The 26,491-nt window shown below is 45.0% G+C and overlaps 1 protein-coding gene across 4 annotated transcripts in view; it reads left to right on the top strand.

Moving 5' to 3' along the window:
* Positions 1-25,084, top strand: part of syt8 (synaptotagmin VIII) — a 93,297-nt gene extending 68,213 nt beyond the window's left edge. For all 4 annotated transcript variants that reach the window (XM_038807782.1, XM_038807783.1, XM_038807785.1 and 1 more), the window contains 6 exons: positions 2,066-2,155; positions 8,128-8,295; positions 9,374-9,541; positions 16,339-16,456; positions 18,301-18,434; positions 21,570-25,084. In XM_038807782.1, coding sequence (XP_038663710.1) covers positions 2,066-2,155; positions 8,128-8,295; positions 9,374-9,541; positions 16,339-16,456; positions 18,301-18,434; positions 21,570-21,794 — 903 coding nt within the window. In that variant the 3' untranslated portion in view covers positions 21,795-25,084. The remainder of the gene's footprint in view (positions 1-2,065; positions 2,156-8,127; positions 8,296-9,373; positions 9,542-16,338; positions 16,457-18,300; positions 18,435-21,569) is intronic.
* The last annotated feature ends 1,407 nt before the right edge of the window (positions 25,085-26,491 follow it).

Raw genomic sequence — 26,491 nt, 5'->3', positions numbered from 1 at the left:
CTGCTCAATGATTCTCCATAACATTTCATCCCAAGAATCAACCTAGTGAACTTTCTCTGAACTGCCTCTGATGCAAATATAGTCCCTTTATAAGGAGAACAAAACTGTATACAGTCCTCTAAGCATGGATTCAATAATGCCCTGTACAGTTGTAGCAAGATTTTTCTTACTTTTGCACTCTATCCCCTTGCAATAAAGGTCTTCCCATTTGTCTTCCTAATTACTTGCAGTACTTGCATACTAACTTTTTGTGATTCAGGTACCAGGACATCCTTATTCCTTTGTATCACGGCATTGTCCAGTCCCTCTCCATTCAAATAATATTCTGCGTTTTATTCTTCCGACCAAAAAGATATAACCTCATTTTTTTTCACATTATGTTCTATCTGCCAAATTTCTGCCCACTTACTTAACCTATCTATATTCCTTTGAAGACTTTTGGCATCCTCCTCACAACTTGCTTCCTAACCTATCTTTGCATTGTCAGCATAATTGATCACAATATACTCGGTCCCTCCATCCAAGTCATTAATATAAATTGTAAATAGTTGAGGCCTCAGCATTGATCCCTGGGGTGCTCATTAGTTATAGTTTGTCATCGTGAAATTGACTGCCACCAAATAAACCACAGTGCACATAAAGAAACATGGTGGATAAGATCCAGTGACCTTTGTGATCTGGATTTCAACTTTTTGAACATTAATTTGAATCTGCCACAAAGTCAAAGGGATCTCTGGGCATCCAGAAGCAGTGAATATATTTAAGCAGGCTAAGCAGCCAATCACATTGAAGAATTCTGATGGACAGCAAACCAGGCAGTAAAATGTGATTAGCCTTCACCTTTTAAAAAATATATAAACAATGAAATCAGTGTGAAGATAAATACATTGGATATTTAAATATAAACTTATATTTTATTACTATAAAAACTATGGATTTTTGTTATCATAATAGAAATAATTGAGATTACAGAAATATGAAATTAGTTCGGCCCACAGGAATTGTTCAGCAGTAGATATTCTGAGTTTACCATTGGAACGTAAGGCTGGAATTTTTCGTAGTGGCAGTAATCACACCCAACAGCTGAAAAATCATGGGGAAATCCACCTCCACTGGGCCGGGAATCAATTAACAGTTGTCAAACACTGAACTGCCCGAGGTAGTAGCTTCAGCGTCCATGTGGGAGGATGTTCCACCTCCAAGCATTGCTGACTAATAGATGGCCAACAGCTCTCCAGTCTCAGCAGCACCATTGCTGGGACAGCAGTCAATCCATGGCGCAATGCACTGGAGGAGGGCGGGCAGCCAGGTAAATAGCGAAGCTTCGCTGAGAACAGTTAGGGTGACCGATGTAACGGGGGAACACCCCACCATTGATGGAATGTCAGCAGCAGTGGGAGGAGGCCCTTAAATTACAATTAAATGCCCACTTAAGGTCCTCAAATGGCACAAAGGTGTGTGGGCTGCGTGACAGTTTCTGCATTGCTCGTGAAATACCAGCGGTGACAGGCAGGTGACTGGCATGTTCCCTCCCCCATTCCATCCACTTTTATTTCCCACCTGTCCCCAGGGGCATTCGGGGCTACAATCCCAACCTAAGTTACATCTCAGTACTGAGGTGAAATGAAAATGAAATGAAAATCGCTTATTGTCACAAGTAGGCTTCAAATTAAGTTACTGTGAAAAGCCCTTAGTTGCCACATTCCAGCGCCTGTTCGGGGAGGCTGGTACGGGAATAGAACCGTGCTGCTGGCCTGCCTTGGTCTGCTTTAAAAGCCAGCTCTTTAGCCCTGTGCTTAACCTGCCCCTAGAGCTGTAACTGTTTAGGGGTTCAAACAGTGAAATTTCACATAAAAGGTCAAGTTCTCATCAGTTCAGTGATTGCTAAAGATTGTTGGCTGCAGGTACTTTAACAGTATAAATATGGAAAAGTAGCAACGTCTGGATTTCTGGATTTTACTGTGCACGTGTGGACACCGAAAGTTGCTGTCAGTGGGCCATTCATCACTGGTTCAGGTAGACAGATTTGTTCAGTACTGATCAGCTTTTTCATTGTCGTTTACAGGTACAGCCAGATATGGATGACCTGAATGGAGCCGAGGAAAACCGTGGAAAATTACAATATTCCTTAGATTATGATTTTAAGAAGGAAGAGGTGAATATGATTTTATCTGCATCAGTTGCTGTGTGTTACTTCAATGGTTTCATTGTTCTGTGTTTGATTTAAGTTAGTCTGTGGACTGACACATGTTCACTGTGCTTGACTGACTAAATCTTGGTATACTCTCTGAGGTCTAAAGTAAACAGAAGCTTCCAGAAAGAGATCAGAAGCAAGAGCTGTCAATATATGTGTAGAAATCTTATGATTGCTGAGATATTTTAAGGACTGTAAATAAACCTGGTGCGCCTTTTAAACATCTGGCTGTGCCAGGAAAGACCAATACCCAGATTTATACTCCTTTTTAAAAACATGAAGCTGCCCAATGGCTGCTGAGGGGAACTGAGGAGGTGAGTAGCCATTTCCATTTTCCGGCATGCAACTCAAGGGCACTGAGCTACTGCCCCAGTGCTTGGGGAAGGATGAGAAGCCCTTCAGAGGGTTTGGGTTCGATCAGGGAGCTAAGGCGTTCCAGGTTGTGGGTCACACCTGGATTGTGGGAGAGGTGAGGGACTTTTCACCTGTGTGGCCTTCAAGCCATCTTTAAATATTGTGAATACCCATTACAGGAGCAACTACAGCCGTTGCCTGTCTGTCCTACCAAACACTTCTAGGACAGTGCACTCTTGGTTCTTTATTGAAGGTCACTTTAACTCCCTTTGACTGTGAGCAGTCTCATGCTTCACAGTTTAAGCAGGCTTAAGAGGAATTGGCCATGTTAGTTGTTAAAGCATTTCACAGCTGCAGGTTGTGTTTGCTACTTGCTCCTGCTGGTGGTTGCAAATGCCTGGAAGCTGCTGTTGCTGTTTCCTTCCTTTTCGGTAGCTGGAATGAAGGACAATACCTGGGCCCTGGAACACGGGGTTCAGGGGGATGTATGGGTCCAGAAGGTTTGAAGCAAAAAGGAGCTGCGGGGACCTGGTGTGCGACATTGATCCAAATGGGCCACCTGATGACGGTGTTGAAGAAATACTTTTGCAGATTGCTGATGCTTTTGCTGCTGGTGTGGTGAGTGTTCGTAATCACGGGTTAAACATGCTGGAAGTTACAGATGATCAACTGCACCTTGAGCGGCAATGGAATATGTGGATGAAGGATTTGGTTCCGATGAGATTGAACTATGTGGGAGGGCCTGCACAGCTGCGGCTCCTGGAGAATAGCACTGATACACATTGATGGACAGATCATTTCTATGACCAAGTTCTGGAAATGATAACACATTATCCATTTCCGTAGAGGGTCCTGTGAGGGGTGCTACCGTGTGTTTTTGTTTGTGAAAATGAGCTGATATAGTTTTGTATTGGTACCAAATGGAACAGTGATGTTTCCTTCTTGTTTAATGGTTAGTGTGATATGTGGAATGTTACATAGATGATTTTGAAATCTTTGTTACTCTTGACCATTTAATAAACAAAATATTCTCAAGTGGTTTCTCGAGGGAACAAGTGCCATGTCTCAGACAATGATTGGTACATTGCATTTCAATCAAACTTTGAAGCCTGAACAGTGCCTGAACTCTAGAAGTGTCAGCACAATAGAGGCAGCAGTCAACAATCAAACTCTAAAGAGCTGAGCTTCAGCTCTGGGGGACATTCTTGCAACCGACAGTGAGTGTGTGGATCAGGGGAAGGCATCTGAGCACGGTCTACCTAATGTTCCCGGCAGGGGTCTGGGATCTAGGGGCTCTTGCTGTGGCCTTGGGTGAGTATGCAGAGTGGGGTTTTCCAGCAAAACTGGCTCGCTGGTGAGCACTCTGAGAAAAAGGACAAGTACGGGTTGAGGAAGCTTGCGGGATTCGAGGGTGCTGAGGTAGAAACCCTAACTAATTGTTGGTCTCTGTCCTCAATTCCTTACAGATATAACAATATGGCTGGTTATGTCAGTCCCGCAGAGGTTGCCCTTGCAGTGCTGGTGGCAGCCAAGGCAGTCCGATGCCGGAGAAGGCAGCAGCGTCGACACAGGCTGGAGGTGGCACCCCTGTGCAAGGGGCTGCCGCACACCCAGAAGATCTGGCCGCCCATGAACTTCTATACAACCCCGGTTCATTCCAGGGCTCAAGCAGGGACTTGTGCAGCATTTCCCAAGCTATCCAAGGACCCCCCCCCCCCTCCCCCCCAACCCCGGCCCAGTTGCCCACCCAGTAATCCTCTCTCTCCATGATCCTTGAGGTCCATTGCTACGTCTAGGTTTGTCCCCAGGTTCAGAAGTGGAGACAGCCTGCTGCTTTCTACGCCCTGTGGCCTTTGATACCTTTCGGCTGACATCCTCTGGAGGGCCAAAAACTGGGCTCAGTGTCACTGGCATTGCTGTGCCACCCTGTTCTGTCCACTGCTCTTGAGATGCACCGGTGTGAGGTTCCTGTAGGGCCCTGGGGATCTCTATGGATGGAGGGGCTGCTGGAGTGAGCTCCAGAGGCCTCTGCATCATCTGGCTCTTCCAGCCCTGGCAGCTCCCCATTGTCTATGTCACTGTGTTGATGCACTTAGCGGTTGTGCTCAGTGACTGGGCCATGTTTTGCATTGCCTCCGCAAAGTCCAGCTGTGTTTGGGGCCTGTCCCTCATCGACTGGGACATGATGTCGATGCTCTCAGTCATGGTCATCACGGACTGAGCCATGCCTTGGGCACCACCGCACAAAATGCTGATGTTGTGCGCAAGGCTTTCTACTGTGGTCACCACCCTAACAGTGCTGGTCTCAGTGTGCCATTTTGTCAGCATAATCTCCTGTGCCCTCAGCCTTTGGGACCCCTCCAATTGGCTTTGCATTTGCTGGACCATGACTGTTGTCCCCTCAAAAATCTCACGGCTGCGTCCTCCCCTCAAGAATCTCACGGCTGTACCTTCCCCTCATGAATGTCACGGCTGAGTCCTGTCATCTACATAAGCTCTGTGAGAACCTTATCCAGAGGATCAGTATCTAACTGGGACTCAACTGAGTCCTGGGATCCAGCTGACCTCCGACTGCTGACTCCCTTGGATGTTCCTGCCTCCACCTGATGTCCATCAGCAACTATGTGGTGCTCACCAGATTGTGTCCCAGAAGCCTGTCCACTAATATCGGCCACTGAGGCATGTGTCTCTGCACTGGTGGAGGATGGGAGTGATAGCTGTGACGCGTCAATGGTGGTCTCCTTGGAGCTCTCCTCCAAGTTGTTCACTTGGGTGGTGGGGGAAAACGACTCCAGATGGCCCAGCCCCATTAATTATAATAATAATAATAATCTTTATTGTCAAAAATAGGCTTACATTAACACTGCAATGAAGTTATTGTGAAAAGCCCCTAGTCGCCACATTCCGGCACCTGTTCCGGTATACAGAGGGAGAATTCAGAATGTCAAAATTACCTAACAGCACATCTTTCGGGAATAATGGGAGGAAACTAGAGCACCCGGAGGAAACCCACGCAGACACGGGGAGAACGTGCAGGCAGTGACCTAGCCTGTAATCGAATCTTGGACCTTGGCGCAATGAATCCACAGTGCTAACCATTGTGCTACCGTGCTGCCCTGGCAGATGGAGATCCTGCGAGACAATGTGATCAATGAGAGGGAAGGATCATTTTGTCTGACATGAACAACTCACTTGAGACAGCTTTTCTGCGTGAAGGGGCAATGGATCCTTTCCTTTTGTGGCGTAGGCTAACCTCACTGTCAGTGACTGCTCTCTCTTCGGACAACTCCACGATTTCCCGAGCCCATTCCTCATCGGGGGTGAGGACAGGAATCTCTAATACTCTGGCCCCTATCTTGGCCATTTCCTGCTTATTATGGGCTATCTCCTCCAGTGGGGACAAAGAGAGGTCATTGTGAGCCACATGCTTCATGGGTCAGGAGAGTCTATAACAAATGGTATGTATGGGCACCACACCTGTACATGAAAGGCTTATGCTGTGGGTTCTGAGGAAATAGCACGAAGATCGGATGTGGGGAGGATGCGAGGTGTCAGCCAGTGATTTATGGGGGAAGGGGATTGGAAATTCTAGTGGTGGCAAGCGGAACTGATGCCAGGAGAGGTTATCCATTTTGGTAGGAATAACAGCAAACGGGATTATTATTTAAACAATAAAATATTAAAGCATGTCGCTGTGCAGAGAGACCTGGGTGTGCTAGTGCATGAGTCACAGAAAGTTGGTTTACAGGTGCAACAGATGATTAAGAAGGCAAATGGAATTTTGTCCTTCATTGCTAGAGGGATGGAGTTTAAGACTAGGGAGTTTATGTTGCAATTGTATAAGGTGTTAGTGAGGCCACACCTGGAGTATTGTGTTCAGTTTTGGTCTCCTTACTTGAGAAAGGACCTACTGGCACTGGAGGGTGTGCAGAGGAGATTCACTAGGTTAATCCCAGAACTGAAGGGGTTGGATTATGAGGAGAGGTTGAGTAGACTGGGACTGTACTCATTGGAATTTAGAAGGATGAGGGGGTATCTTATAGAAACATTTAAAATTATGAAGGGAATAGATAGGATAGATGCGGGTAGGTTGTTTCCACTGGCGGGTGAAAGCAGAACTAGGGGACATAGCCTCAAAATAAGGGGAAGTAGATTTAGGACTGAGTTTAGGAGGAACTTCTTCACCCAAAGGGTTGTGAATCTATGGAATTCCTTGCCCAGTGAAGCAGTTGAGGCTCCTTCATTACATGTTTTTAAGGTAAAGATAGATAGTTTTTTGAAGAATAAAGGGATTAAGGGTTATGGTGTTCGGGCCGGAAAGTGGAGCTGAGTCCACAAAAGATCAGCCATGATCTCATTGAATGGCGGAGCAGGCTCGAGGGGCCAGATGGCCTACTCCTGCTCCTAGTTCTTATGTTCTTATGTTCTTATGTAAGTGGTAACTTACCCTTGAGTTCAATGGAGGTCATTGGTCTCCTCCCTACATTGGTCAGCAAACCTCCTGGTCATGCTGCCTACACTGACAGCCATTGCCTCCTCGGTGGTATTGCTGACCCTGCTGCTGGGCCTCCAACAACCTCTCATCGACGGCGTGTATGGGTTGTGTGTTGTGTGTTGACTGAGAGTGAGTGGTGAGGGAGTGTTTAAAAGCAGCTCTCGTTAGCAGCGAAACACTGAGGCGTGAGTCTGACGAATCAGACGCCGACTCAGCCATTAATAGTGAGAAGCTCATGGGAGCTCATTTCTGGCTCTAAGTGCCGTTAAATACAAACCGCGAACTTACCAACGCGCCTGTCGAGAAAGACTCCGCCAATCACACCCAAAATCAAAATGTTTCCGTTAAATTGTGCCACTGTTGTCAAACTAAAACTAGTGGCATCTCAGCATTGCTCTGGGAATACACAACATTGTGCAAGCATAAATATCCTTTCAATTTTGAGATGGGAAGGGTGGGAAGATATTCAAGCAGGATTTCTGCTGCTGAACATGACCCAGTGACATCCTACTTGAAAGGGCATTATATCGAAATCAGTGAAAGACAAGATCACACATAGCAGTGGTTCTTTCCACTGTCAATTATACCACTGAACAGTCATCATGATTCGCACATGTAGAATTGCAACTTAGCTAAGCAAGTGAAGGGTGTCTGGAGTTTCTGGAACTAGTCTGTAGCACTTAAGGATGGAGAGAAGAGAAACATTGGAGACAAAAAATTGCAATCATAGAAAATTGTTAAATAAAATAATAATTCCACCAGATCCCTCATGGTTTTCACATGCTAATTTGAGGATACGTTGAGCCCCAAATTCTTCCAATTTTAGCTGCACCCATACTGTCAAGTCTGTCCCTTTTTTTTTACCTCCACAATATCTATTGAATGTGAGGGCTGTACTTCTTTGCTCGTCTCCATCTGGGTGAATTGACAAGATGAGGCCTTCTGTTCAAATTCCCTTTGGTTCCCCCTTATTTGACCTTACGGTTTGGGTGTGGCAAATCTGCAAGAATGTTGTTAGTGCACCATCAAGTTGTGATCCAAGGAATCACTAATTTATATTCCTTGTGCTTATGCTCCCTTGCAGATTACAGTTGGAGTTGTACAGGCTAATGACTTAATGGCCATGGACCTCGGAGGAACGTCGGATCCTTATGTCATTGTGTATCTTCTCCCAGAAAAGACACAGACATTTGAAACTAAAGTCTACAGACGAACACTAAATCCTATCTTTAAAGAACGCTTCACTTTCAAGGTGCATTAAAATATTTTACAGCTTGTTGGATTTATGCATTTTTCATTGAACTGGTCGAGGACAGTTGAAACCAGGAATAAGGGCACGTTTTGGCTGACAAGAAATGTAGTCTACTTATGACAACTGTAGGGAATAGGTGGAAATTTTTTCCAAACTTTTCTCAAGGAACCAACAGATGAGACTAGGTTCAAGCTATTTGTAAAAAAAAACATGTCATTTTAATTCATTTTAGGATAGATGGTGACAAAGTGCTAAGGTCTTGGACTAGTAATGCCAAGGTCCAAGCTAATGCTTTGGGCACATGGGTTTAAATCCCATAACAGCAGCTGGTGGAGTTTAAATTCAATTAATAAAATCTGGAATACAAAGCTAGTCTCAATAATGGTGACCATGAAACAATCATTGTAAAATCTCATCTATTCACTAATGTCCTTCAGGGGAGGAAACTCTCATCTTTGCCTGGTCTGAGTTACATATGACTCCAGATCCACAGCAATGTGATTGATTCTTAACTGCCCTCTATAATGGCACTCAGTTCAAGGGCAATTAGAGATGGGCAACACATGCTGGGCCTTCTGACAAACCTAAACGGCCTTGCGATTAGCTGAGGTCTTTCAAGAACGTAAAGGGAGGAATTTCCTAGCGAACCCCAGAAACTCCCCATTACGTAGGATCCATCCACTGCCTCCAATTGGATTTTAAAGGTACAGTTCAAATGGGTTGGATTCCTGATCCAGCTAATTTACACATTCTCCAAATGCTGTCTTTAGTTGTCAAATTAAATAGAACATTATTTGAAACTTGTCAACATGAATGTCACGGAGAGCTTTCTCTCTGCACGCCTGACTCTCTTGCAGCTTCCAGACTTTTTTAGTTTCCATGGATGAACTGCCAAACAACCTTGCAGCCGGCTTTCTCGGAGTGAGCTCCAGCAGGCCAATTACAAGCTAAGTTTGCACAAGAACAATAATATGAAAGTAGGATCGGTTTAAGTGATTGCATTGATAATCCTCATTAGCTGGCATGGTCCAGCATCTTTTTCTAATATCCTCAAGAGCTTCTTTTTCTTACCTTACAGGCTAGCCAGGCTGACATTGCCGAAAAGACTGTGGTGATGCAGGTATATGACTTCAACAGATTTTCCAAGCATGACGTCATTGGTGAAGTGAGAATCCCACTCAGCACCATAAACCTGAAAGATGTGGTTGAAGAATGGCAGGATCTAACCTGTGCGATAAAGGATGAGGTACGATTTTCTCAATGGAGAATAACATACAAAGATGGCTTGAAGCAAAATACACAGGACTAGGAGCGGGATTTTCTAGTCCCCCCCGCCTCCAGCTTGTTTTCCAGCTGTGGAAACAGCTCACCATTGGCTGCCAGCGGGATCTTCCAGTCTCACTTCCAGTCGCCATTTTGAGTGGCTAGCCCATCCCGCCGTCATGGAACCCGTCAGGGGGAGGGCGTTGCCTTTGGCGGGATAGGAAGATCCTGCGCTAGAACTCTAAAAGATAACAGGAAATTAGAATTAGAATTAGAACAGTACAGCACAGAACAGGCCCTTCGGCCCTCGATGTTGTGCCGAGCAATGATCACCCTACTCAAGCCCACGTATCCACCCTATACCAGTAACCCAACAACCCCCATTAACCTTATTTTTTAGGACACTAAGGGCAATTTAGCCTGGCCAATCCACCTAACCCGCACATCTTTGGACTGTGGGAGGAAACCGGAGCACCCGGAGGGAACCCACGCACACACGGGGAGGACGTGCAGACTCCACACAGACAGTGACCCAGCCGGGAATCGAACCTGGGACCCTGGAGCTGTGAAGCATTGATGCTATGTTGGAAGTCCTTTTCCCTTTTTACCAGAAATTATTTTCCCCTACAACAATGTTGCCCACTGTGCAACCAATTAAATAAGCTACTATTTTCTATGCAATTGGACAATTTGAATACCATTGTCCTTCTCACAGACCCTGCTTACGAAGCCACGATTCAAGGGAATTAAATTGATAAATAACTGATGATCACTCTGATAAATTGCTTAAAATATTAGGAGGCAAGAGTAACAGAGGTTTTGTTTAAGGGCAACGAAATGAAAACTTACTTGATTTTACAATAACATTAAAATACAGCTCCAGTAGTTCCCTACTGGGTCTTGTCCAGTAAGTACCTTACTGGCCAATGTTATTTATACAAAGCCAAGAATTGTTAAGGGTCTCCCGCCCCCTTATTGGGGGAGCTTGTATTCTGCAAGATCCACGGGGTAGTTAATCATTCCTATCACTTAAGACCCATGTGGGTTTTAACAAGAGTGAAGGCCATTCAAGAGTAACTCATTAAAAAATTGGTTCCCGAACATCGAGGGATCATGGCCGGGATTCTCGGAGCCTCCACGCTGAAATCGCACTTGGCGCGGGGGTGGAGAATGGGGCGTCAGACCCACGATCGGGTCCGATGCCTTCCTGCGATTCCCCGCGGATCGGAGAATCGCCGCCAACCGCGCAAGCGCAGTTGAGGAGGCGCCGGTCGGGGGCCATTGAAAGAGGTCCCCACCACGATTCTCCGCCAGCAGCTGGCCGAGTTCCCGCTGGCGTGGTTCTAACATGGTTCCACCCGGCGGGCACTCGGAATGGCGGTTGCCACGGCCGACCTGGTTGGGGGGGGCGGGGATATCCGTCACCGGGGGGGGGTCCGTCAGGACGGCCAGGGTTCCGATCGGGGCACACCGATCGGCGGGCGCACGCGATCTGGCGGGGGCCTATATTTTTGGGGCCGGCTTGCTGTGTGAGTCCGCCATGTTGTACGGGGCCGCTGCCGCGCACATGCGCGGACCTGCGGTTGGAAGTTCAGGGCGCCGTATCGGCAGCTGGAGCTGCGCAGAGCACTCCGGTGCCCTGCTGGCCCCCCTTCAGATAAGTGAATCGCTGGGCCAAGGGTCCTGTTGACGCCAGCGTGAAACATTCTGGTGTTTATGCCGGCCTCAACACTTAGCCGCCGTTTCGTACCCCCACTCCGCCCCTCCCATTCGCACCTGCATACCCCAATTTCCTGTTCACACCTGCACAGCCCCGCTCCCGCAACTGCCCGTTCGTACCTGAAACCCTCCCCCACACTGTCCGTACCTCACCATGGCCCTTCTCACATCCTTGTTCCATAAACCACCTCACCCATCCAACCACCTACAACTTTTCATTCTTTCTCCCACTTACTACCTCTGATGTCCCCCGCTCCCCATCTCGGTCTCCATATCCACCTGCTTTTTCCACTTCTCCACATTGTCTTGCCCCGACAGCACAATGACCACATCATGCCACACAACCACAGACTGCCCTCATGTGCTGGAGAGCCCACCTGAGCGATGGACACCTAAGTGATAGAAACTGTCATCTTTTCCACTGTCCGAGAGCTGTCCCAGGCCTCCATCCAGGTAAGTCCGACAAGTGCACGTCACATTGGTCCAGACATGCACTAGAACAGTGTGCTGTGGGGGTTGGATAGGGGTGTGGGGAGGTGGGATTGCATAAGATGGGGGAGGGGGAAATTCCAGTCAGGGGTTAATTTAGATTTCGTCAATGGGATTCATATGGGCTTCCCGATGACCTGTGGTGGTACTCGCGACATGCCTTTATTACGCCACAGTTGTCGGAACCGTAAATTCCCATTGTCAAATCTCAGCATTGGGAAGCCGATTTTCAAGTTCCGACGGGATTGTATCATATCGTCTGCCATGGTGCCAGTTGATGTCGGGGGACAATTCTGTCCAAATAAGCTGTCAGAACAGTTGGCAGCCGATGAACACAACGTGTCTCCTGAGGGTCTGATTTATATTTAGTACCGTGTCACAGTTGCCAGCCCTCCTCTTCCTTCTGAAGAGGTGAGAGAAACTTAAAGACCAGAACCTTGGTTTATTTTCACCCATGAGTCAGGTTCACAGAGTATAAAACCTGAATGGGCATGGTTTACACTGTCACTCTGGCAGGGCAGGGCCTGATAGAGCCAGCAGGTCCGGCTCCAAAGAGATCAGGGTGCCATCTTTAAAGACCAGAACACAAACTGCATGTCCTCAGCCCCCTCCACATAAATGTTAGGACACCCCTCAAGGCAATGAGAGCTACCCCCTTCCACAACAGCAGAAGTGACAAGGCTCTAAACCATCACCCCCCACACACAACAGGTATTGGGCGGCCCCTCACACCCACAACCTACTTGCAGACATTGGGGTGAGCACCTCCCCTCCCTCCATCACTGCAATCATGAGGGCACATGTCCCCCCTCACAGGCATCAGGCCTACCCAACACATGTGAGAGGCTGCCCGGAGGACCTAGTCCTGGCACTGTCACCCAACACAGGTTGGCACTGCCAGGTTGGCAATTCCATTTTGGCATTATACCAACCTGGCAGTGCTAACCCGTGCTCCTCCCCCCCTTCCCCAAGGAGCGCAAAAGTAAATATAGTCCCTGAGGGAACCTTTTGAATAAATTGCGTTTTTCAAAACCCATTGTAAACCTCGCCAACATAATATCACATGAGCGCGTTTTGACTATTTAGTGAGGGGGGGGGGGGGATTGTATGGCAGGGGGGTCTGGCTAATTATATTAAAATGCATGCAAAACCATTAAAATGATGTTTTTTGCCCTTTGTGGGCGTGAACATTATGACATCACGGGCGAGGGGCGTGGAAAATCGGAAAGTGATCTCTCTGGAAAGAATCGTGTTTCCCGTATCTCTCCGCACTTTCCGCCCACATTGGTAATCCCGCGGACTGCAAACACAGGCTCAAAATGGCCCCCATAGAGTTTTTTGCACAGAAGGCCCTTCTGCCCATTGTGACTGTGCTGGCCATCAAGCCCCTATCACTTTTATTCCCATTTTCCAGCAATTAGTCATTTTGTTTGTTCTGTTTTTGTTTTAGAATATTATTAGATCTTTTTACAATCATATAATATTCTGTTGGCCTGTACTCCAAATTCATCTGCTTTCCACAGCATTGAACCTCCATCCAGTCAGTGTACGGCTGCTGGTTTTGAAATAATTCCAAAGTTCAGCATCTCTAACCTACTAGCATTAATGTCTATCATCATGTTTTTTTAAATTTAGAGTACCCAATTAATTTTTTCCAATTAAGGGGCAATTTAGCGTGGCCAATCCACCTATCCTGCACATCTTTGGGTTGTGGGGGCGAAACCCACGCAGACACGGGGAGAATGTGCAAACTCCACACGGACAGTGACCCAGAGCCGGGATCGAACCTGGGACCTCGGCGCCGTGAGGCACCAGGGCTAACCCACTGCACCACCGTGCTGCCCTCTATCATCATGTTTTGATCCACTCCCTATCTTATCAATATCTTTTGACAGCTTCCTTTGGTCTTAAATGCAATTATGGACAGAATTTTACCACGGCCTGCTGGTGGGTTTACAGATACAGGTGGGCCCGTAACATTCCCCAGATGACCTTCCCACTACCCTCCCACCCACTTTGAATTAGTCATCATTTTAGGTGACGGTCAAGGCTTAGGATGATCTGCCCATCCTTTCCCAAGGCCCTTAAGTGGGCAATTAATGACCACTCTCAGTCATTTCCCACTCAGCCTCAATTTTCGGTCTGGAGTTCAGGAGCAGCAGATGTAAGGAGAGGGGGGGGAGGGGGGGGGGGGGGAGTTTGTAAAAACGCTGCTCAGCCCTCAGGTCGGAGGGAGGGGGGAACTCCTCCTCCAATAGCCTCCTTTCCACACTGAGCACCCTCCTTGAGGCCAGTCCCCTGTGGGTGCCCCACCCCTCTCCCCTCACCTTCCTAGGCCTCGCCTCCTCACTGACCCATGGGGCCATCCCCACTTACCTGGTCCTGGATCCTGACACCTTAAATCTGGGGAGTCCCAGGCTTGCTCACTGCTGCCACTTGTTCTGCTGTAACTATGGAGTGGCCCACCAATCAGATTAGCTAGAAGCTCTCTCAAGGCAGAACGTCCTCCCGAATGAGGGGCGAAAGACCTGTCTCCAGCCAATTTAACACATTTGGAGCATTAAATGACTGCCGCGCAATCAGTGTCGGTGGGGATGTGTTTTCCACTGAACTTTCGGGTGCCATCTATAAAATCATGTCCCATGAGGCGCAGGCTGGGAGGGCCGAAGGGCCTATTCTTGTGCTGTAATTTTCTTTGTTCTTTTATATGTATCACCTATTCTTGTATTACCTGTAAAGTTTATCACCACTACCTCAAGACCCAAATGTGCCAGCTGTGGCTCAATGGTAGAACCTTTACCTCTGAGTGAAAAAGTTGTGAGGTCAAGTCCCACTCCATGATATCTGAATAAAAATCTAAGCTGAAGCCTGTCTACCTGATGTTTTGTTAAAGTGAGGTTTGGCTTAACGTGGAATAATAATAATAATCACTTATTGTCACAAGTAGGCTTCAATGAAGTTACTGTGAAAAGCCCCTAGTTGCCACATTCCGGCATCTGTTCGGGGAGGCCGGTGCGGGAATTGAACCCGCGCTGCTGCCTTGTTCTGCATTACAAGCCAGCTATTTAGCCCAGTGTGCTAAACCAGCCCTTGGTTTAGACCAGAAGTAGAAGACTGCTGGAATTTCCAGTCCATCCAGTCTTGAGACTGGAAATTACTGCCTGAGGTCAATGGATCCGTCAAATTTTCCATCACACCCGGAACGATTCCCACGATGGGTGAGACCAGAAAATGTGCGCCATTGTTTTTTCCCATCCAGCCAATTTTTCGGACAGTTTGCTACTCCCCTAATTCCATGTCACTTGGATTTTTCCGGTAATCTTTCAGATGCACAGCTTTTCTTCTCAGTCATTGACTTGGTTTTGCCTCCATCAATAAAATATTCTGATGTTTGTCAAGCATGATTGCCATTTCTTAATCCATGCAGACACCTTGCAGCTATTACCTCTTTATCTAGAATGATTTCAGTAATTTCATTTTCAGGAGCCCTAATATTTTATCTACCACAGATCTTCACTGACAGGCTTGTCATTTCCCAGACTAAATCTGCGTTCCTTTATAAAACGGGCACTACTCAAGCTACAGATAGTAGCACTGATAACTTGTTGAACCAAAGTTTAAATAAAGCCCTGAAATAAAGGGGGGATTTTAAATTTTCACCCGCCTAGAGCAGGTGTGGTTAGGGAGTGGGGGAGATGTAACAGCAAGCTGGAAATCCAAGTTTCCTCTAAAGCTGTTCCTGCGCTCCAAAAACATAGGCTTCCCTCTTGATAGTCAACCTGTCTGATTGATTTTGCCTTGACTGAAGAAGAGGCTACAATGTCAAGTTGATCCAAACCCAAGCCGAAAGGGGGTTAGCGGTGGTCAGATACTGGGTTCCAGGGTGGGGATGATAGTCATAGTTCACAGGGATTGGAGGCTGGGGCTGTGGGGTTTCAGATTGGAGGGCTGTGGAATCAGAGATTGGAGGGTGGGGAGCTCACAGGCCTTGGAGGGAGTGAAGCTGGAGGCCTTAGGTGGAGATCGGAGGGTCTGTGAGGAAGGTCAAGCGGAAATTGGAGGGTGTCCATTCGTGTGGGTTTGGCGAAACAGGAACATCTGTTCCTGCAGTCTTTGCCTTTCTGTGTTTGCCAGGTTTCCCAAAGTGATATTCTACAATCTTAAAGCAACACAGCAACAGGGTCAGAAAAAATTGGGAAACTGGTACCATTGAAAATCTGATGGGAAAATAAATAATGCTGCCAATATATAGTAGGTGATTAGCACCATCTAAAAAGAGAAATGACAGATTTACAGTTCAGACTGAAATCCTTCATTCAGATTTATTTTCTGCTTCAAGAAAAGAATGCTGACATCTTCGAGGAGGTGTTACTCAAGCCCAAACAGAAAAACATTTTGCACCTCCAAGGGGTGTATGTCATCAAAAATGGCCAAAATTACCAAAAGAATCCTTGGGCCAACAGGAGATTTTTGATTGCTAAGCTCTCTTGGTATCAATGCTTCCATATTTTTTTTCCTTGTATGCTATTGTCTGAATGCTGATGACTTTGTTCTGTTTGGTTTCTTTATTAGCAAGTGAGACTTGGTGATATCTGCTTCTCCCTCCGTTATGTTCCCACTTCGAACAAGTTGACGGTTGTAATTTTAGAAGCCAAGAATCTGAGGATAATGGATAAAGATGGTTTATCCGGTAAGAGCTCCTACTCCAAATGCTTGTGGCTGCACGTTTGGCTGAAGTTAATACTTTCACAAAATTAGGGTATGATGGAAGGCCTCTCGCAAGATTTGTGATGCTTACAATGCCTCGCGAAATGTACGAGATCTTGCGAGATTTACATATTTAAGTGAACAGTTGGGTTCACTTAAATATGTTGGTGTCGGATTCTCCCAGCCCAGGAATGAATACCCATGTCTGGGAGACCTCGCCATGGCGCCGTTTAGCACTGGGGAACACACAAACGTGGACCAGGCGTAACGGCACGTGGAGTGTCTTCAAGGCTTTCGGAGGAACCTGGGTGGTTGGGCACTATGCAGGGTGGTACCCTGACACTCCCACTGCCACATGGGCACCTTGGCACTGCCAGCCTAACATTTTGACACAGCTGCCTAGGCACAGCAAGGGTGGCTTTGTGGCACTGCCAGGCTGGCCGGGGCACTGCCAGGGTGCCAGGCTGGCAGTGGCAAGGTACCCAGGTGCTAGGTTGCCTGTGCTGGAGATCTGGCCCGGCGTGCTCTGCCCTTATGAGGTGGGGTGAGGCCTCTGTAACAAGTAAGTTGGAGCTTTGGGGGATTCAGAGGTTGCAGTGGCCGGGGGGGGGGGGGGGGGGGGGGGGGGGGGGGGGGGGGGGGTTTAAGAGATCAGGCTGGCACTGATGAGCTCCATTCAAATATCACCAGTTGGTTGGGGGGGGGGGGTTTAAGAGATCAGGCTGGCACTGATGAGCTCCATTCAAATATCACCAGTTGGTGTGGTGGGGCTTGAACCCATACCCCCAGAAAATTCACCTGGGTCTTAGGTTACTAGTGTAGTGATATCAATCTTTGAAAAATAAAATTGAGATACACCAAGCCCAAACCATTAAGATTTTCTGTTCAGGTAGTGGGGATGAAATTGGTCTTGATTGAGAGCTTAAAACAAATGATGGTGAGTTGGCAGTTTGTTGATCAGAAACTCTTGTGCAGAGAGTGGTGAAGGAGAGAGAAGGGAAGAAAAGGAAAGTACAGAGCGAGGGCAGGGGAGAGAGGAGGAGAGGAGGGGTAGAAAATGCTGGTATGGGGAGAGGGGGAGGAAGGCAAGGGAGAAGGGACAGGGCAGAGAAGCCGGGAGTGGTGGAGGGGGGGGGGGGGGGGGGGGGCAGCGGGGGGTTGTGAGAGAGAGAGAGAAAAAGGGGTGAGGAGGAATACTTGTTATATCTTTTACCTTAATATATTCAGTTTGCACTTTCTCCCCATGTCTGCATGAGTTTCCTCTGGGTACTCTGGTTTCCTCCCACAGTCCAATGAATCTTTTAACTTTGATGTAACCTTTGAAGAAATACAGGTGAGGAGAATATGTGAAAGCTTTAAAAAGAGTAAGGTACAGAAAGTTACATTCTTTCTGTCGAACATGAAAAAGTCAAAAGTAACTTGAGCAGCCTTGATTTTAGCGATCCCTGTACAAAACATCCAATAGTACAAGTTAGGTGGATTAGCCATGCTAAATTGCCCTTTAGTGTCCAAAAGGTTCGGTGGCAATACAGGGGATAGGCGGCTAATGGGCCTAGGTAGGGTGCTCTTTCAGAGGGTTGGTGCAGACTCGATGGGCCGAATAGCCTCCTTCTGCAGTGTAGGGATTCTATGATTCTATGACATTCTCAGATATTTGCTTATGTATGTAACACAACTCAAAGGAAGGGTTTTTGGTTATATTTAAAACCTAGTGTCCTCAAAATAAATGTGACCACATACTGTTGCGACAAGGCTAAATAGAAAACAACAGAGACTGATGGACTTTATTTTCACAAGTATTTTGAGGCATCTCTATCTTTTTTATAGACCCTTATGTGAAGATACGCCTGATGCTCAATAATAAAAAGTTAAAGAAGAAGAAGACAACAGTTAAAAAGAACACATTGAACCCATACTTCAATGAATCTTTTAACTTTGATGTAACCTTTGAAGAAATACAGGTGAGGAGAATGTGTGAAAGCTTTAAAAAGAGTAAGGTACAGCAAGTTACATTCTTTCTGTCGAACATGAAAAAGTCAAAAGTAACTTGAGCAGCCTTGATTTTAGCGATCCCTGTACAAAACATCCAATAATTCAGCACTATTTCACCAAATTGATATGCTGACTGAAAGAGAAGTTAAGTAGAAATAGAAATATATTAGTGTCCTTCTGAGATCTGTACTTTGTTACAGCAGCATCTTAACTTACATAGTCCTGACTTAATTCACTGGGCACTCAAGATGGAAACATTTCCATTCATCACACAGCACTGGCAGCATCTTCAGTGATACAAACAAATTATCCATATGTTTGGAAGAGGGGCAGATTTTGCACTGTGTTGCTTCCTCCTTATTTCTATCTCTCGGCCGTCCACTTTCAACATTTGTGACAATTGTGCATCTGCTGCTCCCTTGTTCATACCTTTATCAGTCTTCAACTCACCGCATAGGTGTGCAATGTCAATGCAGTGACATCTGATTAACCAACTCATACCTATTTTTGTTGGAAGCTACCATTACATAGCTGTTCCCCCCACCCCCAAGCCTGGTCTCATGTGTGCTTGTTACAATTGGCTTCATTACTCCTGAGCTAGGGAATGGAAAAAAATCACAGCCAATGAAAAAATTGGTGCTTTTCAAAATTCCACCTGGAGAGTACTTACCTGTATCCTGATACCCATTTGGAATGTGAGTGAACTCAGTTATAACGTCTTCAAGTGATACAGCCTGCTGACTCCCAATATTTAGATTAAAAAAGAATTCTCACTTAAGTGAGGTCCTGTGGAATTGTACCTCAGAATGTGCATCATTTTTAAGTTCGAACAAATGAATACACCACAAATTAGATACTACTTTTCACCTCTGGGGCTTCCATTTCAATCCAGTCCAGATGAATTCCCATTAATGTGTGCTGTGTGCTGTAAATTAGATTGCTGTGTGAAATGACGTCAAATAATCTTACTATATCTCCTACAGCCCATAGGAGCTGCATAAAACTGACTGCATTAAATTTGCAGTCTCATCCAGGGAGCACATGACAGCTAATGTGGAAAATGAAAAAAAATACAATTTAATGTTCTGCAGTGATCCTGGTGTAAAGCTGAATGGATGTGCGGAGTGGGATGTGCACAGGATTGGTCACAATTGTGTTGCATTTCTCAGTTGACATGTTTACGTCTGCTCACACATCGTAAAACTACAATGAAAGCAAAATGCTGCGGATGCTGGGCATCCGAAATAAAATCAGAAAATTCTGGAAAAATTCAACAGGTCTGGCAGCATCTGTTGGGAGGGAGACAGAGTTAACATTTTGAAGAGTCATATGGACTTGAAATGTCAACTCTGTTACTCGCTCCACAGCGGCTGCCAGACCTAAGTTTCTTTCCAAGCATTTTTCTGCTTTTATGTCAAACTGCAATTGTTGCAGTTTGGGATTTCTTTTGATGCTCTAACTGGGGCACATTGTAGGGGCAGTGCTGAGCATAATTTATTCTGCCACATCAGATTCAGAATTATTTGGGTTGACATTCCTCCTCCTTCAGATAGCAGGCTAAAGGGCATGGCAATCATAGACTTCCATTGGATTGAGCCATGATTATGCATGGCAAAATGTAGCAGTATGGCTGAGCAGGAAACTTTCCCGCTTTTAGTGCCTGCCATCTAGCATACTTGAGGAATTAAAGGCTGATAATCAGCTACATTATGAACGCACCTTCAGTGGTCATCAAGTCCTGATGTCGGACTTGAACATAGCTTCTGCCCCAGAGGTAGGAACGTTACAATCTGCGCTGCAGGGCTTCCACTGTGTTGACATGGGTGCTGAAAAATCTCCATTTCATAATACTCATCGGTTTTGAGTATCGAAGCAGGGATGTGTTGCTGCAATTATACAAGGCCTTGGTGAGGCCACACCTGAAAATGAAATGAAAATCGCTTAGGGGCAGCAGGGTAGCATGGTGGTTAGCATAAATGCTTCACAGCTCCAGGGTCCCAGGTTCGATTCCCGGCTGGGTCACTGTCTGTGTGGAGTCTGCACGTCCTCCCCCTGTGTGCGTGGGTTTCCTCCGGGTGCTCCGGTTTCCTCCCACAGTCCAAAGATGTGCGGGTGAGGTGGATTGGCCATGCTAAATTGCCCGTAGTGTCCTAATAAAAGTAAGGTTAAGGGGGGGTTGTTGGGTTACGGGTATAGGGTGGATACGTGGGTTTGAGTAGGGTGATCATGGCTCGGCACAACATTGAGGGCCGAAGGGCCTGTTCTGTGCTGTACTGTTCTATGTTCTATGTTCTATGTCACAAGTAGGCTTCAATGAAGTTACTGTGAAAAGCCCCTAGTCGCCACATTCCGGCGCCTGTTCGGGAAGGCTGGTACGGGATTTGAACCGTGCTGCTGGCCTGCCTTGGTCTGCTCTCAAAGCCAGCAATTTAGCCCTGTGCTAAACCAGCCCCTGTGCTAGACCAGTTTTGGTCTCCTTCTCTGAGGAAGGATGTTCTTGCTCTCGAGGGAGTGCAGCGAAGGTTTACCAGACTGATTCCAGGGATGGCAGGACTGTCATGTGAGAAGAGATTGACTAGGTTGGGATTATTCTTGCTGGAGTTCAGAAGAATGAGGGGGGATCTCATAGAGGCTTAACGGGACTAGACAAGGTAGATGCAGGGAAAATGTTACGAATGATGGGTGTGTCTAGAACCAGGGGTCACAGTCTGAGGATTCAGGATAAACCATTTTGGACAGAGATAAGGTGATATTCCTTCACCCAAAGAGTGGTGAGCCTGTGGAATTCATGACCACAGGAAGTAGTTGATGCTAAAACTTTGAATATATTCAAGAGGCAGCTAGATATAGCACTTGGGGAGAATGGGATCAAAGGTTATGGGGAGAAAGCAGGATTAGGCTATTGAATTGGAAGATCAGCCATGATCGTGATCAGTGGCGGAGCAGGCTCGAAGGGCCAAAAGGCCTCCTCCTGCTCCTATCTTCTATGTATCTATGTATATCCTGATTAGCCTGAAATCCATAAGAATTTTTTTTAAAGGTGAGAAATGCACTTTTAAAGCCTCTTGCATCCTCTGTTTTATGTTTCTTCTTTCATCGAACAGAAAGTGCAGTTAGTGATCTCCGTCTGGGATCATGACAAGATGTCAAAGAACGATGCCATTGGAAAACTCTTTCTTGGCTGCAAAGCCACTGGAAATCATCTACGTCACTGGTCTGATATGCTGGCCAATCCCAGAAGACCAATTGCTCAGTGGCACACTCTTCAATCCAAGGAGGAAGTAGATAAAGCACTTGGGGTGAAATCTCGCTTCCAGATCTTCAAGTGAAGATTCTAAATTGAAATCAGAGGCATCTCTACCAGGACATAAATTAGAAGTTACCTTTTTTCAGAAAAACCTGTTCTTTTGCTAAGAAATCATCTGATCCGACGTTCTGTGTTGTAAAGGTTGAGCTGAAGTGAAAGAGGTCGAAATTATTTCATTATCTCAAACAAACCGAATACACAACACAGAATTCATTATAGATAGATTGCTATACAACATTCTGATCCTGATTGTACTGGTAACGCTGAGTCCAGTGTACATGACTGAATAGTGCACTTCAGACAGCCTGGATATTTGGGTTATTTTTACTTTCCTGGAATATGAAACCATAATGGAAATAAATAGAAGACAATTGATTGAATGAATAGCTTAAATAACTGTAATGTTGTAAATCTTCAGCCTGCTTTATATTCATCCTCTAATTCCCTAGATTGAATTATTATTTTAATGGGCCATCATTTCCATGATTTTAAATTTGATAATCCAAAATACAATGATTCAGCAGAGCTTCCCGATCACTATAAATTAGAAAGATCCAAAATTTGAATCTTATCCTTGATCCAAGGTGGGTTAGTTGATCTCCTCCAGGCAGCAATTGGAACAGTGTCAGGGAGCATAGAAAAAATATCCAGGGTTCTGGTCTTGCACATTATCCAGTGACATCTGCTGGAAATAAGCTCAGTTGGATGTTAAGATTAGAGTCGGCTTTGATGCACTTCACATTTGATGATGTCTCGGGACTTGGTAAATACTGCATGACCATGTAACCAAGGTATAGAAGCTGTTCTGCCTCTTTGCAAGTCTCTTCTTTTTGGCAGGCCAGTAGAGCCCATGAAGAAAAGCCAGGATCTGTATCAATTTGCTCTCTGCAATTTACGGGTCTTTATAACATATTTCCCAGATGCCCTTTGTAAGATAAATGTTGCATGCAAGTCGTGGAGATATGGGTGATGGTGGGGGTGGGAGGTGGGTTAATGATTGGGGATAGAGTCGGGGGCTAGTATTTTGTGTGCCCTGCAGTTTTCCTTACTCAGTAAAAATCCTGGCCTATCTCTGAAGACCAGAATACCAAATGAGATTGGAGATACAGGCTTTCAGAAATAAGAGAGCAGCCTGGGCCTTCAAAGATAGGGCAGAATTTTGAAAGGAATTGATTAACCCCACCACCACCACCACCACATACCCAAATCTCTCTTGACTGCTGTGAGGGGCCTCTTTAGTACCCATCTACCAGCTGCGAGCAAATTAGATAAATTTCCACTAATCATACAAACTGCAGTGGGGTCAGAACACTGGAGCAAGATCCCAGTGTGAACACGGGTCATTTCCTCAGGATATATAGAATAGTTCTGTTCTCTTACCAGATAGATAAAATTAGTTTGCTCTACTGCTCTTGTGAAAATATGCTCCTAAATGTATTATTTATGTCGGTGTCCGCACTTTACTGAGAAAATATATTTGTAACTGTTGTATATATTTGCTAAATTTATATGAAAGGGTTAACTGCTTCTACTGCCTATGGTATGTGTATTGGAGCAGGGAATGGTGTTCACCACTGAGGTTGGGTGTTTACTTTGACCTTGTGACAGCTCTAATTTATGACATTCAGATAGGAGCTCTGTCTGCCAGGAACATTTTCCCACTTGGAAAATCAGGCCGGTTCTGCAATAGGTGTAAACTGGGTGGAATAAACTGGCACACTATATTCCACCACAACTGCACCATTTTTGAGTGCACGCAGTGTTACAAACAGAACACAATTAGACAAGCGTATTTCCAAATCCAAAAATACATTTTTGTGTTTTTCAGATTGACTACCAAGTTATCTGCCTCAAAAATAAATTTAATTTACAATTCTTTATCTTGCGCTCAAAATTACAAGTGAATTGCTCGTTGAAGCATTCTAGCCCACTTGCAAACCAAATTGTCCAAAATACCTCGTCTGCTAGACTTTCTTTTAGTCCCCACATCTCTCATAATTGCACAATTTCTCATTGTTGCTTATTTTATCAATTCTGTTTTCTTTTTGCTGCATTCACACTTGTCCTGACTTAAAGATTCATTGTTTATGCTTCTATATTAGCCCATTTCCTTCCCCCTTCATGCAAGTCTTAACTTTGTCACAATATACAAGGTTTTAAAGTCCAGCCTTAGCTTCAGGTACCAACAAAAACCTCATCTTCTCAATAATGGTCATGTCTTGAGCTATTTCCTTGACTCTAAACCTGGATATTTCAATAATAATTTTAAAGTACATTCTTGAGTGATAACTTGTCCAATACTAGGATGGATTCATTCATATATATATATATATATGCGAGTATAGAAATTGTGCCCTTTGACTTCTTTTGATTCCAGCTGGAAGCGAATTGTTTTGGGACTATGTATTTATAATAGGTCGTAGAATTCTAGGAATAGCTCCTAACCTGTGAGTTTCGTCTTGGAAGGACCATTACCACCAGAATAAAAACAAATGTCATTATTCTGCATGAAGCAAACTGAACTAAACAAGGTTAGGGTGCCTAATTTCAGCAGAAAACATTTCATGTCCCTAATATGAACGGTACATGTTTTGCAAGTAAAATACTTTTCACGGTTTATTTAATATCCCAATAGAGGCAACCATCCTAAAATAAAGGTCTTAATGCATAAATATTAATTGACTAATACAGACCAAGAGGTTCTCCGGTTCAATCCCTGCTCAATATTGTGTTAGATACCAATCATTGAAGGAGTGGGATACTGTCTGGCTTCAGCACCCTAGAGCTGGGGAAGGCAAATCATTTTTATTTAAGTAAATAAATGGGCGCATCAATATGTCAAATTAACAAATTTGCAAATGCAGGAACGCATCAGTGCAGGATGAAAAAAAAATATTAGAATACAGGAATTGTCCATTTGAGCCTGTTTCCCCATTTTGTTAGCTTTCTATCTATTTAATTTTAATTCCTGGTACTTTTTCCTATCTAAACATTCCAATTGTAACAGACTGAATTGATATGTCTGTGGACTTCATGATCAACACTGCACATGCTGACAACCATTTATGTTAAGAACCTTTTCCTAGATTTGCTTTTGATTAATTCAATTCAAATATTCAGGTATAGTTGGTTCAAATTATTTCTGAAATAACAAAGAAGAATGGACTTTATGATGGTAAGAATGTGTGATGGAATTATATAAATAAATGGGAAGGAAAGACTATATTAAAGCTGGGATCATAATGATAGTTAAGAAGCAAAGATGTTGTGAATATAAATCTGCTTTTACAAATAAAGATATTTAAATCTGTACTTTTTGCTTCTTGTCCTGCTTTACGTGTTTTATAAATGTATAAAACTGTTAAGATACTGTTAAATTAGGTAGTATTGTATCATTAAATTAAATGAGTCATTAAGCTTCCATGCTGCTTAATTCAGGAAACTGGGTGAAGTATGAGGTGCATAGTGCAAGTCACAACATAGGCTGAAAACAGTAGGACAGTAGGCAAGATACATCATATAGAAGTACTTAGCGGATGCAAAACTAAGATATTAAAACATGAGGAAAACAAGCACCGATGTGAATATTGAAGTACTGGGAAATTATTAGAGTAACGGGTACTGCGTTAAGTCTACATATTGTGGTGATTGTGTATCAGTGTAGATGCAATACAACTGAGCAAGCACTAGAGGGAGCACGGGAGAGCTATAAATACACAGGGACAGGAAGTGAGGACACACTTCACGGAAGGCAGAACTGGGAGCAGGACACAGGGCAGGCAGGCAGCATTTGAGGTAGCCATAAGTTAAGATCTGAAGACAGAACAAATTCACAATAAAGCATCTTCTCCACCTTTGAGACTAAGAGCTTTATTAAGACACGAGGAACAACACATATAAATCAACACCAAGGTGGGGGCAAGCAAGAGTGTGTACGTGGTACATTCAGAGCTTTGGAGGCATAATAAATCGGAAATGCAATCAGACTGTCAATAAAAATGTGATGACATTTATATCCTTCAACTCACAGAATTGCTTTAACAATTTCCTGAATCAACTGTTGTTCAGTAGATAACACTCTTAGTTCAGTTGATAACACACTTACCTCTGAGTAAAGGGTATACGTTCAGGCCCCACACCAGAACATAAGCACAAACATCTAGCTTCACATGGCAGTGATGGACTGAGAAAATGCTCCTTTGTTGAAAGTGCCATCTTTCAGATGAGATGTTAAACTGACATCTCTGTCCTCTTAGGTGGATGTAGAACGGTAGCACAGTGGGTAGCACTGTTGCTTCACAGCGCCAGGGTCCTAGGTTCGATTCCCAGCTTGGGTCACTGTCTGTGCGGAGTATGCACGTTCTCCCTGTGTCTGCGTGGCTTTCCTCCGGGTGTTCTGGTTTCCTCGACAAGTCCTGAAAAGATGTGCTTGTTCGGTGAATTGGACATTCTGAATTCTCCCTCTGTGTACCCAAACAGGCGCCGGAATGTGGTGACTAGGGGCTTTTCACAGTAACTTCATTGCAGTGTTAATGTGTTACTTGTGACAATAAAGTTTATTATTATTTAGATAAAAGATGCCATGGCACTATTTTGAAGAACAGTGGAGTTATCATTGGAGTCCTGGCCAATACGTATTCCTAAATCACTATCACAAAAACATCACGTTGCTGCTTCAGGGATCAAATTAGCTGCCCTATATCTTGCAATGGTGATTAC

Source organism: Scyliorhinus canicula, chromosome 9, assembly GCF_902713615.1.
Source record: "Scyliorhinus canicula chromosome 9, sScyCan1.1, whole genome shotgun sequence".
Classification (NCBI taxonomy): domain Eukaryota; kingdom Metazoa; phylum Chordata; class Chondrichthyes; order Carcharhiniformes; family Scyliorhinidae; genus Scyliorhinus; species Scyliorhinus canicula.
This window is presented reverse-complemented; position numbering and strand designations above follow the sequence as displayed.